At 37.9% G+C, this 19,940-nt stretch overlaps 1 protein-coding gene across 5 annotated transcripts in view; it reads left to right on the forward strand.

The window, feature by feature from the left end:
* The window catches only part of sdk2b (sidekick cell adhesion molecule 2b), a 414,280-nt gene that overhangs the window by 254,292 nt on the left and 140,048 nt on the right, over positions 1-19,940 (forward strand). For all 5 annotated transcript variants that reach the window (XM_024284902.2, XM_024284901.2, XM_024284899.2 and 2 more), the window contains exon 2: positions 17,544-17,703. In XM_024284902.2, the coding sequence (XP_024140670.1) occupies positions 17,544-17,703 (160 nt within the window). The remainder of the gene's footprint in view (positions 1-17,543; positions 17,704-19,940) is intronic.

The following is a 19,940-nucleotide window of genomic DNA, read 5'->3' on the forward strand; positions in this document are numbered from 1 at the left end:
TACTAGGAGATTTCTAACCATATCCCGGTTCCTATGTTTTTCTAGAAGAACTTGAACTTTGGTCAAGGACTTATGGCTTAATGAGGCTCTGGCACCATCCTGGGGCCATGTATGCTTCCAGATCTTTTTGGTTAGTCCGGACCAACAGACTTTTCCAGTCTGAAAACACCCTTAAATAACGTGCACCACAGAAAAAAATATCATCAAAAATGCTTAAAAAATAGATATCAGAAGAAGAATGGTTGCACTGACAAACTCCTTCTCCTAACCCGTAAAGCCATCCATAACCTCGCTCCGCCATATCTCTCTGACCTACTCCAGTCGCCATTCCAGTCCGCTCCCTCTGGTCCTAGTCCTCTCTCCAACTCGCCATCCCCATCGCCCGCATAGTCACCATGGGGAGCAGGGCACTCAGTCGCTCTGCCCCACAAATCTGGAACTCCCTCCCACCTGAACTCAGGACTATGGACTCACTCCCTCTCTTCATTTCCAGCCTCAAAACCCATCTTTACAGACTGGCCTACTCTTCATGACTACAATATATCTGTCTTTTTATTTTTTTATTTTTATTTTTTTATTTAAAATTAACTTAACACCAATGTTCTTATATTTTTATTTGTGCTTTTATCCTTGTTCGGTGACCTTGAGTTCCATGAAAGATGCCTGATAAATAAAATGTATTATTATTATTATCTGTGAGGATAACCACATGGTAGTGGGCCGGCCATAGTGGGAAGTTGGCGTGGCAACTCACAGTCAAAAAGGAAGACAGAAGGTCAACATCTGGGTCTCGACCTGAGACAAACCGAACTTTGGATCGAGTGACTATGTTTGGAATATAGACATATGGAATTCTAAATACCTGATGGCACAAATGAATAATCCTGATGAGATAATGAGGAATTGGAGACACAGGAAGTTCCAAATATGATAATACCACTAATGTCAGAGGGAGTTCCATGACAAACTCTTTATACAGACAACAATATACATTTTTGAAAGAGTATATAAATATAGACATAATAATAATAATAATAATTAATAATATCATTTATATATATATATATTACTTTTTTAACATCATTTTGAAGGCATTTAGCCACAAAATCTATTTGTAATGATCACAAAATGTTCGCATTTAAAGACTTCAAATGTGAAAGATACAAAGCTATTTAAAGCTTCCTTTGTTTCTTCTGTAACTGTGACTTTTTAACGCTCCAGCTCCACGTTACCTTCAACAGCATCAACGGGGAAACATCTAAAAATTATTTCATGTGATACAAATAAACACAATGCCACTTGTAAAGCTGCAGGACTGCATGCAAGGATCTGCATGTGATAATTTAGGTGTGATAGCAGCGATTTAATCACCTCATTGTTGTTGTGGCTCCAATGCAGCTGCTCCGTCACAACAAGGCACACCAACACAGCCACGATTAAGCCGGAGTGAAAACGCTGTTTGCTATTGTTTCTCTTTTACACTGCATTCTCACTCTGTTTAAAAATAAATCTCCCTTTCCTCTCAGCTAAATAGAATTAAATAATAATAATTATATAAAAAAAACAAACGAAAATGCAAAATTTGTTAAAATGTTTTCTGGATGATGCAACCGTCAAGGTCTCTGCTGTTGGAAATCATTATTTTAGGTCTGAATTACACAAAATTATAACTTTACAGTCTGAGTAGCTTCAACATTGATGTTATTTTACAAACTGATAAGCAACTGGTCTAAATGCTTAATACACCCAATTTTTTCAGTAAATCTGAGGTCCGGCTGGCAATGATGCCGATTTTTAACAAGCACCTACAGGACTTTAATACACATTTCACACAACATGCTTAGTTCTTTTAACAACACATTGTTTTCTGCGTTCTGATTGGCTGTAGACCTGTCAATCAATCTCCTATGTGTCTATAGCCTCATTTCCACTGAGCGGTCCGGTCAATGTTGGGGCGTAACGGAATTACAAAGTTACAAATTACTGCAATTTAATCACTTTTGTCAGATTACAAATTACAGTTCAAATTTCTGTGATAACAATTACTGGACTACAGAAATCCTTGTTACTCTTGGGTTTTGTAAGCTCTGACATTTTCTCTTGGTTAAATAAAACGAAACGCAGCGTATGACTTATAAGGACTTTTTTACATTTGAGGAGAAGAAAGAAACTGCTGGAGGCATTAAATAGTTTTTTTGTGTTTTCAAAAGACGTATTTTCATATTTATTATATATGTATAGGTGTAACAGTTTTTCTTTTTCCGCATCTTTCTTTGAGCAGCGGCATAGGCCATGGATCTTGTCACTTTGTTTCATTTTTCACACTTCTGTCTGATTTTTAAAGAAGCCAGGTTATCTCTTAAACAATGTTCTTAATTTGTACGAGGCCATTGATTTAAAAGTAGCGTTAAATGAAAAACAAGTTGATCTTGTTGATGCTGTTTTTTCCAATGAGAATTTGTATATGAGTGGAGAAAAAAAGTAAAGTAAGGAAGAGGGGATTATTTTTTAAAATAAGTAATGTGTAAAGTGTTTTCATACATTTTATTCTGTAAATAAAGTAATGTAATCAATTACTTTTTAAGAATAATTTACCCAAGACTGGGTACGTTACGGTCCGGTATTTTGAGCGCTTCTTTTATAAAATGGACCCATGAAAAGTACCGAACCGTAAATCTTGGGGGCCCCCCATTTGTTGTAGGTTCACTGAAAAGTGAATCGGAATGGTTGGGGCAGAGTCGTTGTAGCCACTTTTTGATTGGCAGAAAGTGATGACGACATTAGAAAGCACCAATATAGAGCTCATTTAAGCTAACTTTTGCAACGTTTATAGGCTTTTACAGCTGTATTCTTGTTAGCCGCCCTTCTTTCAAACAGGAGTAAATTCCTTTTATACACGATGTACCAGAAGTAAAGCAAGAAAAAGACGAGCTCCTGGATGACCTCCATTGTTGTTGCTTCTTTTCTAGTCATTGCACTACAATGACCCAATGACATGCTAGCAGTCTACAGCACGCATGTGCCATGAAAACAAACCGTTGAATGGAAGGGATTGGAAATGCTTGCCAGAATTAACTGGACCGTACTGGACTGTACTGGACCGCTCAGTGGAGACAAAACTTATGTGTCTCCTGCACAAAATATATTCACTTTGAGACATTTGTGCAAATCTTCAATAGCATTAAGTAGTGCTGGGTAATACCGAGCATTTGGGTATCGATCCGATACAGCTCAATATCGCCAATATCGAAACCAATATCAATATTTTTCGTAAATATTGTGGTTGTGATATGAACCCTAAAATCTGGTGTTTATTAAGCTGGGTTCTTTTTGTAGATACAGAAAAGTTTCAAACAAGAGTGGAAATATCAATATCTGCGGGCTGGTATCAATCTGATTGATACTATTGATATTTTGGATCGATCTGCCCAACCCTAGTGATTAGATCTTAGTTTTCATTCTGTAACACTGGACCTATTTATCTATGAAGGTTTGAACTTTTGGAGTGTAAGCAAGACAGAAGTGTAAAAATCTTCACGTCTGTCTGAGAAAAGTGTATAAAGTGTGTAATGAGGGTTTCTACAACCCTAAAAAAATCCAGCAGTGGGCCGGAGAGGGGGCGGAGTCACCTTTCGAAGTTTGACAGGTGACAACTCTGATAAAGGCCGTACGTCTTTGTCGAAACATGTCAGGTCTATTAAAAATAGACTCTATGAACTTTATCACATTAATAAATATTAAGAATGACTGCATATTTCATCTATTATGGATTATTTTTTAATGCAAAAATACTGAAATCAAGCCTCGGATGTTTGAACAGGGGTCAAATAGTTCCTTGTGAGTCCTAACAATATAGTATGCAAGAAGTTTATCTTGAGACTTGTCATGCAGGATTTGGTACCATATGATCCCGACACACAAGACGCCCCTCAGCCCATAACACTGGAATGGATTTGCCTCCATAAACATAATAGCATAATATGCTTAGTGTTCTGTGCTGCACACTCCACCACTTGGGGGATTTTTCTATCCGAACCTTTTGGGAAATTAAACTAGCTTGCTCCTGAGTAAGCATGCAAATGCAATGGGATGCAAACACGTGTCTATACATATATACTTGCAAAAACCTCCTCCAATTTTGCCAAAAGATGAATTGATTTTTGCTTCTTTGATACCAATGCTCTCTGAGTAAGGCTTTTCAAGTCACAGAAACGGTTGCAGAGCCAAATCTGTCGAGGCTGCAACATTTCCAGCTTCCTCTGTCCAGAGGTTTCAGAAAGGGGGGGCCGTCCGGATGTTTTAGGTCAATGTGATTGATCACTGGCGCCCCACGGGTGTGCTGACCCTTCGGCATGAAATGAGACTCGAACAGCTATCAAACTTTTTGGAAACTGAAATGTTTCTGTAGAAAAAAATGATAACAAAGATGCCATTATTATTTTTTCTTATAAAGCAGTGATTTCACAAGTCTCAAGTGTTCTCTCAAAGTAAGCTGAAAAAACTGTTATTTTGCAGAACGCTGTTAAATAAAAATAACCTCTTTATGGTGGATGTGTGGTACCAAAACATATCATTTTGGAAGACAATCACACTTGCACTTAAAGCTAATGATTCCCAAGCTGTTTTTTTTTCTGACAAGAGTTATCTTTTTAAATCTTGTTGAAATTAGCTGTTTTTTACAAGATTGTTTCATTTTGCTTTTGGTAAACCTATAATTTACTTAGTGTCTGTCTTTTTTTTTGACAAGATAAAAACTTCTCTTCTTGACAAATAAAGAAAATTCACAAAATCATAGAATTTCTAAAGAATAGTAATGTACCCCACTCACAACAAGTTCGGGATTTTGTTGAAAATGTCACTTTGTTTTTATAAAAAGTTAATTTTGCCCAGAAAATTATTCCAAGATGGTCATTGAGCCAAGAATACACTCAGCTAATCGGACGAGGATCATCACCTGGCCATAGCACACCTTCGGGTTGGTAGAAGGCACTCAGTTGTTGACATGAACTTGGTGTGTCTCAAAGTGTCAACAGCAGACTTGCATCAGGACACAGAACTACTGGAAGTTTGTGACAGACAGCAACAATGACCAGTACCTAAGGACCTATACACTCAGACATTGTTTGTCAACTTGCACAGCGTTGGTGAGCAACATGCTGACGTCAACATGGCCCCCAGGGTTCGCTTTGGTGAAGGAGGTACATCAGTCTCGACAGAAATCACCAGTCAGCGCAAAGCCGATTTGGTTATTGTAGATGATCCAGTCCCTGCATTATAGAACCCATCATCATAGCCCGATTCCACCAACACTACCTCAACTTTCCATTCATGGATGATAATGCTCTACCACACGGTGCCATAAGTGTCACTTCAAGAACTCAGAGTGCCTAATGTGTAGGGGTGCAACAGATCTTGGATAATCTGTGATTCATATGGATCACTAATAACAGCTGTACCACACACACGTACCACGGACCACCACCAGCTCTTATTGTTTCAATCAATTGTCCGTTCACATCGTCTTTGTTGCTGCCACAAGTGTATTGACTTGAAGCTCCCACCACGTGTTGGAGGAGCTTTTGTCAAAAAATTTTCTCGACCTTGCCATGGAGGACACAAATAATGGGAGATCAGGTTTATTTATTTTGAAGAGCCGAATAAAAGCATTGGTCATGGGCCGGAAGTATGGCAAGCAGAAGGTATCATAAACCGCCAGGAAAAGCGGGCAAGGCAGTGCCTCACCTGGACATGTTCTAAGGATAATAATTATATTTAAAACATTTAAATGTTCCCACAGTTAGTTTCAATAGAACAATTGATACCAAAGCCTTTTGTTCCTGCATAAAAAGGTTTTGGTTTTATAAATAGGCCTCAATGAGCAAATGTTTTGTCGTGATATTTACATGTGTGAGTGTATATTTATCCTTTGAAGTATTTTATATGTGTTGTATCAAGTATATGTTTTGAAGATTTTAAAAAATTATTTGTGGGCTTTCATTTTTTCTTTTTTTCTTTTTATTGATCTGAAAAATGATCCGTTCCGACTATTATGGTATGACCAGCAATGACCCCCTGACCTGAACCCTATAGAGCAGGGGTGGCCAACCCTGGTCCTCAAGAGCCTCAACCCTGCCTGTTTTCTAGCTCTCCCTGACCAGCTTGCTGCTGATTAGCTGACTCAAGTAATTCCACATCCTGATTAGCTGAACACACCTGATTTAGGTTGTCAGCATCAAGCAGTCCAGGGAGGGCTGGAAAACAGGCAGGGTTGAGGCTCTTGAGGACCAGGGTTGGCCACCCCTGCTATAGAGTATGACTGTGACCTGCCGAAGCAGAGCCTGAATAATCGTCCTCCACCCTCAACTGACCTGCAGATCTGAATGTAGGAGCTACTATTGGTCAAAAGTAACTTTTACGCATTTCATTAAAATTCAGATCAAGTAGGAAAAGCATATATCCCTAACATATTGAGCATGTCCATAATAACATTTTAGAAATCCTCAGTACTGCAACAAGAGTTAACATCTGAAAACATCATTGAAAACAAGGAAAATCTATGCGCGGATGTGGTTGTTTTACTAAACTAAAAAATAAATAAATAACAATTATGTCAAAAATTGACACAAATTGAGAACATTTTCGGTCTGATGTGCTGCCATCTGAGCGGATCATCTTTTGTCACAAGTTAAAAGAGTCCGACGGGATTCAGTGGCTTGTCTTGGCTCTCCTGCATGTTGAGTGGAATCGGGGTCTCGGCTGCTGGAAGACTTCCAGATGAGCTCCGGTCGTGCAAGGAAAGCAGACCAAAAAGGACTCAGGGTGAGGGACCGAGAGCATGGGCTTCTGGGAAACTCAAATATGAATGGAAGCATAAAGAGCACAGTGAGGCTGCGACACATAAAAATGGCTGTTTTTCTGGGATGATAAACACGTGATAAACTTGCTTTCTGTATTTATTTTTTCAACACTTTACATATGGACCCCAGCATCTGGACTCGGTTTGAGCGCCCCTTAGGAATGCACACATGTGCTGAGCACACATGTTCACAGCTGACATACTGTACATCTACCGGCACAATTTGGGAGCTTGCCCATCAAACCCAAATTCTGCAAGGTGGCCAAACCCCGGCGCTAAATAAAGACAGACAGTGGAACAGATTCTCCGTCCCAGCGGGACCATTAGCAGCTCACTTAGACCACCAGCAAACTTCCATCCTCATCAGCATCGCAAACACGCTTGTGACACCTGCCATCAGAGTTAACGCACATGCATGTGTGGCCATGATTACATGTACTCATTTTCATTTGTCATTAGCATGTAATGCACAGTGAGACGAGACGATCAGTATTGTGTTTCATATGTGTTGGAACCTTCAGGCAGGAGGAGAATAAGGCTTTGAGAGGATGTGTACTTACACACATAAAAGATCGATCAAGCTAAAACATTTTGGGGGCAGAAGACTATGAAGGGGTGGTAATTGGAAACGGCCAAGTGGAAGGCCTTTCCGAATGAAAGAATCAAAAATAGGTTAAATTACGTAATTTCAGGGAGTGAATATTTCATTTATAAATTGATAAAAGGCTTACAAGAAGCTTTTTTTTCCATCTTTGCCAATCATTACACTAACATAGACTCAAATTTTGGGGAGCAAAACTGTTTGCTTAAAGGGCAGCTGCACCCCTGTAGCTCCGCCCCTGTACACTACACATCACATTTTTGTTAAATTAACAATTTTCCTTTTTTTTTTTTTTTTTTTATATTTCAGATAAATCTGAAACCTTAAAACAAAGCAAAGCAGATACAATTTAATTTTGATAATAACACCCACCTGCACAACACAAAGGATTTTGACACAATTAGAAGGTTTCCTCACTGATTGTTGAGCACTTGTAGCTCTACTGGAGTGCATTTAGAAGAGATTCTTCAATTATTTTTGGGAGGAAACTCCTTTTGAAAAAGGAAGATGGAACTGATTTTTGTTTTAATTTTGCACTGAAATGTAAAAATTGTCAAACGGAGAAAAAAAAAGGTTATAGTGATTTATAAATCTCACCAGATTCCCCAATTTTATTGAGTCAAAAGGAGTTCTGACGACAGGAGAGTCTAACTGATCATACAATGAAAACAGGTTTTGATTGGTTGCTTTAAATATGAGTTGTAATAACATCCGATCATCTGTTGAGCTATTCTAAAAAAGTTTCCTTTTCACACCTGAGGCATCGCCGGGGAAGCTCAAACACAAAATCTATAACATACTGTAATTTTTCAACTTTCTATGTCACAACTGCATGGCAACGGCATCTTTTCATCTACTCCTAATTCATGGTGATTTGAATAAAACAATACTCAAAAAATGCAAATTTAGCTACATTTTCTGTAAATATGTCATCCATCATCAGAAAATTGAATTAAGAACAAACAAAAAAAGCCAAAAAATATGATTTTAAGGTTGTCCCCAGAGGAGTTACAGCCCAGCTTTGAGAAGAAACTAGCAAATATGAATTTAGAAAAAGAGTAAGTGGACTGAGTATGGAAGCGTTTGTGACTCATAATTCAAAATAAAAATCAATATCGCAAGTGCTTTTTCATTTTCAAAATGTAACTGCATTACTTATTTTCCGAACGGCTTTTTCTTCTTCAACACCACTAATTCAGTAACTTAATTAAAAATGATTAAAAACAATGGCATTTGACATTTATTTTTTTAAGTTCTTTAGTAAATTTAGTAAATAACTGTTTATGCATTTTACATTTTCAAATTTGATATTTCTAATTGAATTTTGGTACAAATTTGCAAAATAACTTTTTGAAAATGACATTTTGAATGCACCTTTCTGTAAAATATGTCACAGAATGAGCAATGTTGAAGAAGAAAAAGAAAAAGTTTTGCTTTTTCATTTCATTTAAGAGGCATGTAATGCAGTAACAATGTGAAAATGAAAAATTATTTCCAGTAGTGACACTTGTTTTTTAATTATGAGTCACAATTGCTTCCACAGACTGAGATCTATGGATTCTGGTGGTTCCTTCCAGACCTAAAAAACAATCTGAAACTGAGAAGGTGAAAAATGAGTCGAAATTTGTCTGTGGCTTCATGACCATCTCAGGCACACTTCATCAGGATGACGAAAGTTTTCAAACTGAATAAGAGGCTTCTTTAGAAGGTTGAAAACAAATTGTGGTCAGAATGTAAATATTTTTTAAGAGCTAACGAACGGATGATGCTTTTTCTGAAAAAAGAGAAAGCTCTCGCTTTGAAATTCTCACCCAGGGTCAGGCTTTTCTACCTGCCACTGTTCTTATTAACAAATGAGCTGATTTAATTGATTTTTTTTTTTTGCTTTTGAACATCCATTCGGCTCACTTCCCTGCATGTGTGCACACACACTCGCACAGAAGCACGGCCCAGCTCAGAGCTGACCTGGACCGTGGCCCCAGAGAGAATCCTCAAAAGCAAGCTCTGCTGTATGATAATGAGGGCCCTCAAACACACCATAATCCCTTTGTATTTAACAGGAAGCTCACATACCAGAAGCGCTCCTTTCAGTGCTGGACGGCAAGACTGTTTATAATAATAATAATAAAAGTTTCTTACTTGAAATGATCTAGATATTCCTTTTTTTATTTAGACATTTTATTTCTGCTACATTTCCTTGAAAAGTTTTTCCAATAACCTCAGAAGTGTAAAGTTTTGTGTGACATCCACATTATATCTAAAATTATTTTTTCTACAAATGATATTCGTTACCATTAGATCGCTTAACATTTTTGCATTTTACTATTAACTAAACTAAAATCAATTTGCTCTCGAAGCGATCCAAGTGATTATTTTCAAAATATAAGCACTTTTTGAGAAAACAAAACAGACTATAAGACAGTAAAAATGAAGTCATTTGTGAAGGTAATCACTTTTGAACCACATCAACCACTTGTTTTTTTCTTCTTCTTTGTGTAAATCACACCAAAATGAGGACATAAAATGAAAATATAAGAGAAAATGAGGGAATTTTATTGTTACAGTCAAACGGCTGGTTTTCTTAGAAAGTCGCTGCCACTGCAGAATAGATGGCAGGGCAGGAAAACATGCTGCGACACCAGAAGAGTTGATGACAAACCGTTCAAATAAATATTTTTTTATTTTTGTTTTTCTTTTAAATAGTTTGAAAAAATGTTCCTCCAAAACATGAATCATCAAATAAAAAATGACATGAGCAGTAATGATGGTCAAAATGGGTTAAATGTAAAAATCTTTGCTAAAGGAGTTCTGATTACAATCTGCTGGTTTACATGAATTACTGTTTTTCCCGTACTACAACGCAACAAGTGGTCTAACACAAAAAAACAGATTGCTAAAACAGACGTTACTTTGACTATACTAACCTTCAACATTGTTAATAACACATTAATACACAGTCCAATGCTAAACGTGATAGCGTATTTAAAAAACACCCAATCGTTTTTGCAACATAAAAAAAATAGACTGACACCGGCAAAACTTTTATCAAAAGTATGCTAACCCCCAACCTTGTTCGTGATACGTGAAAAAAAGCAGTCATACAACCTTACATGTTAGCCTATTAGCTGATTCATATGAACACACAACCTTGTTTGCAGCCCTTAATAAAACTGACTAATACCGCTAAAACAAACGCTGTTGTGCTTATGCTATCTCCCAACAGAGTTAGCAAAACACTACACATTACCTATAACTCCAAAACTTCTTTTTCAACACACAAACAGACTGATATTGCTAAAACGCCAATGGGTCTATGCTAACTCCCAATTTTGTTGGTAACAGGTAAAAAAAAAAAAAAAAATTGCCATACTTTGTTAAAAATTTGCCGCATTAGCCAACCTTTTTTCCAGCTTGTAAAAAAAAAAACAGACTTTGACAGAGCTTCATGTATTTGTCAAAATCCCTTCATCATCAGTAAACAGAACCAGAATGAATTTGTTTTAGTTGATCCTGATTGAAAGACACACTGTCATTTTTAAGAACTTTAAGGCACTTAAAGTGAAGAAAATACGGTAGTTTAAATGCAAGGCGCCACACTACAGATTAACCTCCACCCAACCGGAGTGTTTCGGTTTCAGCTCTGTGGCTCATTTTGCAATTAGATAGCAGAGATGAGCTCCCATTGACCTTCTAAATGAGAGAAACCATTGGAGATGTTCATCAGTGATCAATGTTTTCATTGGCCCCTGCTCATTCAGGCTCTGTTTGGGGGTTATATTTGCATACGTAACTGTTCCCTTCACTTTTAAGGTTTTTTTTTTTTAATGCCTCTCCTCTGCCTTCACCATCATGCTCTTTTATGTGCTCATCCAGGATAAAAGTAAAGTGCTCACCGCCAGGGAACAATTAGTCTCGGCCATCTCCAGCGCTGCATATCTCGATCTCTTAATTTTCAGACCCTGTTGCCAGGCATACAATTAACCCACATTGGTTTGGAAGAGACCCAGACGCCTCGACTCTAAAGGCAGCTTCTCTGCATTTCGTCACTGGTTTAACCCTCAGAACGTACAACCCTGATAATATTTCTAGAATTTTCCCTCAAATTTTGACCAATCTACTTCCTTCGCACAAATTAAGGCTTTACTTCACGGCTTAACTTTCTGATCAGTCCACGTTCTGGCAGGATACCTCGCCTTTGCTGCTCAGATCAATCCCCCACAACCCGAATCCACCAGGTGAAAAATCTGCATCCAGATGAGCCAATAACGTCTTGTGTCTTATTGAATCCTTTGCATCCTCTCACCGCCGCCATAAATATTTATTTACAGCAGCTTCCAGGCACACGCCTCATCAGGTTATCCACAGACGAAGTCAAAGTGAAAAGCTCCTCATAAATATGCAACAACAAGGTGCTGGAGTTTATGAATATTCATTATTGATTTATTGAGATGTAGTTCATTTTGAAGTGTAAACAATAACTGCTGATCTGCTTGTAATTTCACTTGATTTTCCACATTATGGATCTTTTAAACTGTCATAATTTATAATCTTTAATCTCCCCTTTAATAAAGGCAAAGACGTTTCTGCCTATCAGAAGTATTTAATTCAGGAGGTTGGCTTTGTGAAGGGCGACTGTTATTTATGCGCTTCTTTTCTAACGTTTTACTGCATGAGACACTTCATTGTTCATGCAGGAGTTTACTTTTTAAATCAAACTACAATTATTAAGGTAATTTACCTGATCTGGTTAGCAATATTTTGGCTGGTGTATCATTATTTTGTGCAAAAATATACAACTAGTGTGCATAAAACTTGTATACAAGATTTTCTCTCTAGGATTTTAATGCAGTAGATGTTATTTTATTCAGTATGGTTTTAAAATGATAATTTCTCCATCCATTTGTCTTTAAATATCACTAAATGTTGATATTTTTACAAGTATAACACATTTACTAAAGATGCATTGTTGTGTTTTCAATGGGAAAGTGTTCACAATTTTTGTCTCATCCTCCATTAAATGTCACACTAAAAATACACTTTTTTCGTAGCTGTTTGTTGGCAAATTGTAGATTAAAACCAAGATTTTATCTTATTCTTGTGAAAGTTATATGGAAATTTTACTTCTGGATTGAAGCCCATTCAAAAATGAAATTAGGTGAAGCCCCGTCAGTTTATCAAATAACAACCGGAGATGTTTTACGCAAAAATGTCCAAACATTTTTTTTTTTTTTTAATTGGACAATAATTCAGACAAGAAAGTAGCAAACACAAAATTAAAAACCTTTTTTTATGTAATTCTATTAAAGCTAATATTTCACCTTCTGCTTATCACTCTTTCCAATTCCCATTGGAATCTAAAGTGTTGCTCAGATTGTGTTTAGATTGGAGTAACTGACGCTGCATTCTCTAAGATGTTCCTCAGCTGCAATTCTCTTTGAATAATTTATTCTTTTAAATAAGTGCAGATTCACAATCCTATTTTCTGCAAATGGCCATTGGACTTTGCACTAAAAAGAGTTAGAAAACAAGTATACTATTTATAGTAAGGAAATTTAGGTTTGGACCTTGACTTCGAATTTGTGGAAGACATGGTGCCAATCATGTTCCTGGATAGCAGCTCAAGGAGGCACCAGATTCTCAAAGCGAGAGTTGACAACATAAGTAATATTGAATGGCGTTGAAAAATTTAACTTTTTCCTTTTTATCCTGCACACTCAGCACAACTGCTCAACCCACAAGAGCATATTCTTTAAAAAGGTCGTACCATTTCAAAGGAAAACAAACAGACTTTCCATCAACATAAAAGCTACTGCCGAGAAGAATCGTTGCAACAAAGTTTGGAAAAACTTGAAGTAGTGGAAATAGTTTGATTTTTTTGTGTGTTCGGGATTCAGCATGCTGATACAGCATCTCAAAAATGATCTATTTTTTCTGTACATGGTTCAGTTTCAAGCCCATTTATAGGAGAGGATGCAAGTAAAGATTTATTTGTGTTACAGAAAAAAGTGCAAGGAATAAGTCTATATCTTTGACTCTTGGGGTGCAGGGCGCCAATGACGTCCTGTGCACCTTGGATGAACTCGCACCATAAATGTGTAAACTCCAGTCTAGACGCTGATGCTGGTTAGAGACCAGACAAGACCAAAGCATTGCTCCAGGTATACAACGGGATGAAGAAGAAACCAAATATCATGCAGAGAGAGGTGCAACCATTATTGAATTTAAAGGCAAAACTATGATTGTAAATGTCTGAGAAGAAGACGGGCTATTTAGCAAAGCAAGCACCTGTGAATCAATACCGCCAGTACACACCATCCTGTTGACTAGGGTGTCGCGTTGGGACGTGGTGTTGGAGCATCCCTCTTATTCTAATTGAAAATGTTGTGTAGATTGACTCAATAACCCACCGTCCTTGAAAGTGAGGTAGATCTTCCTTATTGAAATTGTGCCAAAGGTTCACTTGATTATGGTGAAGAACTACACAATACTCACAAGTTCTGATCAAAGAATCCTAATAGAGGCTGCAAAAAGTTTGAGCTCACAAATAGATTGCACATACTGTTTGTTAAAAAGTTGCAATTTGTCCTAAAGGCCCCAATGTATCACCTGCATACCCCGTACATGTTGCATTTGTGATGTAAGGGCGATGTGGGTATGGTGATGCAACAACTTTTTCTACCCATAATGCTACATACACACCAGGTATGTAAGCGTGTTCAAGAACAGGCAAAACAGACTTTCTTGAATGCATTTTTTTAGTATATGGTGTTCACACTGGACTGCCGGTACCCAAAATGCATGTACCTAAAGTTGGAAGAAACATGGTATGAAATGTTGAAGTGGGGCCAATCTTGCAAATCTCGCTCCAGTTATTTTATTTAATTCCAATATGTGAATGTCTTGGTGTCATATAACAAACTGCAATAATTATCTTCTCTTTCAAAATCTATTTTAAAATGTTTGGTACTTCTATACTTTGAAAAGGATGCTATCTATACTTCACTACCAAATCAGAGTTCTTGATTGGTCAAAGTTCACTGGTTTAACTTTTTACTCATACTCATTGACCGAGCATTTTGTATGTAGATCCCGAAAAAGGACTTAATGTATGAAAGTGATCCCTTGGGAGCATACTTTTTCCCATAAAATTGCGGCAAAGCTTCCCTTGGTTGTTGTGTAGAGCAACTGTCATGAATCTGTCCCCCGTCTACCCCTTTGGCCTTCAGCGGGAACTACCGCCAGAGTTCCAGCACTTCTTGGTCCACAACACTTCACTTCCCATCAGCCCCTGCTTTCACCCCCACGGCTGGTCCCCATCAGTAATCTCTCCAAGCAGTATTTGGTGTTTTTTGTGCCACTCTGCCTGCATCACTGAGCGTTCTCATTCTGACCTGATCTTCTGTTTAATCTGACACCGCTTCGTCTGCCGCCTGCCCTGACCCTCGCCTGGACCCTGACCACTCTGATTGTTCTCTGATGCCCTCACGCTCGTTCTTGACCCCTGCCTGCCTGACCCTGGTTGAGCTTTGTGTACTTTTAGCTGCACTTCACGTCTGTTGTCCTTTCTGTACCAAATAAACCTGCTGCACTTGGATCCTGTCGTCTGTTTGTGACAACAACACACAAAACTAATAGTAATAAAGCTTGTGCTTTGAGAAAAATCTTTATTCTGAATATTCATAGAGGCAAACATTCTAAAAAGATTTTGCATATTACTTTTACTGTTTAAAGATAGGTGCTCCCATTTAGTAAATAGATATATTCTTGCACCTACTGTTGCTTTTTTGTAAGAATCTTTTACCTTAAGATACGAAACATACAGTTTGTATTGAATAAAATGTGACTGTAATAATTAGAAAGAAGCTTATAATTCATATTTTTGCTACTCAGTTTATTTTACTCCCATCACCTTTTTTCTTTGACATTCCCTCACTCTCACCCGCCTACCTCCAGTGAATTTGTCGCGCCAAGATAGAGGAACAAAATATCAGCTCTATAGATCATTTTGACAGTTTAATTTCAATGCCTGATTATCAGTCAATTTGATAATTATATTATCCAACCATCCAATTAATGTGTTCTATATTTACAATGATGATCAAGTAAGCTCTCCGCTTTTACATCATTTAGAAGGGGTGAGTTATTGGAACCACAAGGGACTTTGACAGTTCATCTAGAGGGCTTCATGATTGAGATATAAAAATCTGTGTTGCCACGTTCGGTGTGTGCAATCACCCTGCGGAGAGGTTCACACCGGTCTCCCTCCATTCATGCCTTCACACTCAACAGAGCGTGCTCAGGAACCACAGCGAGAGCAAAAGACACAGCGAAACCGAGAGGAGGCGAACGAATGATGAAAGGATTTCACGCCTCCTCCCTGGCTTTGCTCCTCTCCTGTCTGCTCTCTGTAGCTCGCAGGAAAGTGCTGCACTGTGCCAGAGAGTAACCGACACAAACACACTGAACGCGAGATGCAGGACCAATCCTTCATGACTCAACGGATTGCTGCCTCTTCCCCGTTAGCCGGGCGTGTGCAAAGCTCCCAGAACAAGTCCAAATCACCTCGCACAGGCAGCGGTGTGTCACGGGAGATCAGGTGGCCCCAAATAGGACACGGTCAGACAGAGTTTTCTTTGTGACATGTGAAAGGCTTATCTCAGTGTGCCAGTGGCAATCAAATACTCTAAACCAGTCTTTGTTGTAGAGCACACTGCAGTCTGTCCGTGAACCCAATGAGCACAGTACCACCTGTCAAAATTTCAATTTCCTCGCTTAAGAAACTATGCATACATTGTGTACTTAAAACATAACACTTAATTAAAGCCGCCATTGTATGGCCTGCAGCCGCCACCCGCCCTCAACGTCCCCTTTTTGGCTCGCCCTCACTCTCCCCTGCTCCTCCCCTTGGCACCCTGGTCAGAACTGCAAGTGACAAATTTATTAAAAAATAACACCTTTCTGTTGGTTTTATCTCCTAGCAACTATTTTATTTTTGGTAACCTTGAAGTGACAGACATGTCTGTGTATTTTTTAGAATAATAATAATAAAGTATTTTTTTCTTTTATTTCCTTGGCAACTGAGGTTTTTTTGTTAACCACGCCCACTTTTCAAGCATCTTAAATCATATTTCATATCCTTTCATTCAGCTTGAACCAGGGATTCGTGTTAAATTTTCACAATATTCCAGTAAAAAGTGTGCCGAAACACTAAAACATTCGCTAACTCAGCATGCTAACGTAGTTCAAAGTCTACAAACTTTAAAACCAATATTTTCTCCTAGTAGCTTTCAATGTTGCTCAAGAAATAATGGGGCAATAGAAATAAATCTCTACTACAAAGAAAAAGAATGGCAAGAAGAATATGGTCCTTGACTACTGTGGGCTAGTGCTGGACGATAAGGAAAAAATTGTATATCACGATATAAATTATTTTATTTCACAATAACAATATATATCCCAATATAAATTATATGATATTAATATAACAATATATATCAAAATATAATAAATGTTATATCCCAATAGCATTATTTATCATGATATACATGATTTAATATCACAATAACAACATGTATCACGATGTAAATTACATTATATCATAATAATGATAAATATCACGATGTACCACAATAAAGTATATGTTCAGTTATTCTCTGAAAGAAAATGGCAAAAATGTTATTGCTTACTTTTCTCTTACTTTATTTTATCAATTAGTGTGTAACTGAATCGTCACAAATGAGAAACATTTTTTTTAAATGCACAACAGTTTCAATTTTCTAAGCAGGAAAACACATTTTTGCAGAAAAGTTTAGCAATAAAAATAAACAAATAAAAAAACGATAAAAGTGACAGAAGAGAAATGGCACAATACAATAAACACTTTTTTATTGCCCACGCAAAATGCATCGTCATATTGCCCAGCACCATTGTGGGCTATAAAAGAACTAAACGAAGCCTTTGTTTGTTTGTTTTTCTATCTACCACAAGCTGTTTTAACTTTTATCTTTTATAATTGTTAACCAAGAAGAAAAAATTATGACCAAGGCAAAAGGAGGAAAACCCACCAAAAAGTGTCTCTTTTTGCAGATGATGTGCCGCCCTACTTCAAGACAGAGCCAGTACGAAGTCAGCTCCATCTTGAGCGCAACAGACTGGTGCTGACCTGTATGGCAGAGGGAAGCTGGCCCCTGGAGTTTAAATGGATCCACAACAACACAGAACTGACCCGCTTTTCCCTGGAGTACAGGTGAGTGCAGAATCAATCTTTAAGGACTGTTCTATCTGCATCTCTTGCCCAATTTGAAAAGACATAACTATTTTTGTCTTCTATTTGCATTTTTGTTTGTGTTTAGATGTGTACTGCGGACTGTACAAAGGATCCATAGATGCTCTTTATCTAAGTGTGCGCTCCTTGTAGGTTCCTTGCAATCAATCCATTGTTAGACATTGGTAAATTAGATAGAGTGTAGTTTGTCTGGGCGTCCGATAGGGGTCCAATAGGCGCTTTCGTGTTCATACTTCGTGAACACCTTGTAGGATTCATGCTGGGTCAGTAAGGTGCCCGGATTCACACCTTACTAACAACTATAGCATGGCATTAGGGCATTGTAAAACACCATCACCTAGATGTTTTAACAGTGTGCACCTCAGATTAACATTTTGAAAACATCACGGTACACTTACTACATGCACTATTTTCAATGATGTCTCTTGAGGTGGCTGTACGACCTCAAGGGAACTATAAGACACATCTGCGCTCTGCTTAAGATGCAGCCACTCATGTCTACAACCTTCAATGGGCCCAGACAACCCAAAAACCTGCATTACCTGTACAGATTAACCACCATACAAGTGCATGTGACTAAGGCTTTTTGTTTAATGAAAAATTTTGTATCATTGTGCAACACGTTCTCACTCCCAATCCATCACACATTGACGTTTGGACCCCTTTGCATCACTTTTTGACATTTCGGGTTGTCCCCACTCATTGTTTTTCGACCCACTGGCTGTTCCCATGAAATCACGGGTCCCCAACCTCCGGCAACCTCCGGCACACTGAACTTTTTTTCAAGGATTTTTTTTATCTTTATTGGTGTCCGTGGCAGATATAAAATCCTGTTCACCTTCATCCACATTTGTCATGGGATGGATAACACATCATTGTAAGGCCTGGGTCATCTGGACCCCATAAGATAACAGCATTTTCAGAAGTTTTGCGTGTTTTAACTGGAAAAGTATAAGAAAACATTGCTAATAAATGTTAAAGGGCCAAATCTGTTAAAGTAAATAAAATAAATAATATAAATGTTATTATATATACAGTATATATATATATATATATATATATATATATATATATATATATTACTCACTATTTTTACAGACATCCTATATGGTATCACCTCTGCTTTCACAACTGCACAAAAAAAGAAAGTGTCAAGGAAGGGATTTCAACAAACAAAAAAACAAAGACTCCAAAACTCTCCTGATACCAGTGATGGGATCTGATAGCATCTGTGGGAAGCCAGCCCAATCCATAACCCCACAGCCCACTGGGCTCAAAAATCTATTGCTCACATCCTGATACCAGACACTGTAGGATGCCATCAGATGTTCCTTTTTCAGGCACTGAGAGATGTTTGACTGAGAGGGGGGACGCACTCCATAGATAATAGGGAATATTTAATTTGGGCCTAAAAGGTGGATATCGTGAGGAGAAAAATTCAAGCGATAACCTAACCTAGCTGTAAAAAAAACTGATAATTAATGATCAAAGAGGAGTGATATTTCACATTCATATAGTTTAGTGCCGCTAAGGCACTTACTTTACTTTTCTCCATTGGCCATATCCATTATCCTCAAGAGGATTATTAATCACAACCATTTTTCTTAATACTTTTCGAGAATTTAATGAAAAGTTTTGAAACTACATCATATTTTTGATGTGTCTTACAGCTCTAGGTGAATAATAACCCCTATATATATATATATATATATATATATATATATATATATATATTTGATAATCTGAAAAACTTCTACTTTTTAAGTTATTGTTTCCAATGGTTTTCGATTAAACTCATCTATAATCAAATTGCATCTGTAAAACTCTGGAAAAGCATTCTAATCTACATTTTCAAACAAAGCCACTTTTTGCTTCATCAGGCAAAAGCTCAATGAATAATAGCTCGGTGTCATGCTTTTTCTTCCCCATTCCCTGCTGCTTTCTTCTTCCTCTTGGCTCTGTGACCTCCATCAGTGCCTCTGGAGAGACTGCAAACAAGCAAAAGGCGTGAATGAGGGTTAGGGCAAGAGATAAACCGTCTTTAATGGTAACTGGAAGATCCTAATCGCGCCGCAGACATTGCTCTTATCTCGGAGAGCAGTGTGTCAGCGCCGAGTGTTTCCTCGCCGGTGTAAAGCCAGCACCGGAGGATTGACGGAAAGCTCGCTGACACGCAGCTGAACTGGCCGCATATGAGA

The sequence above is a fragment of the Oryzias melastigma genome, linkage group LG19 (genome assembly GCF_002922805.2).
Source record: "Oryzias melastigma strain HK-1 linkage group LG19, ASM292280v2, whole genome shotgun sequence".
Taxonomy (NCBI): Eukaryota; Metazoa; Chordata; class Actinopteri; order Beloniformes; family Adrianichthyidae; genus Oryzias; species Oryzias melastigma.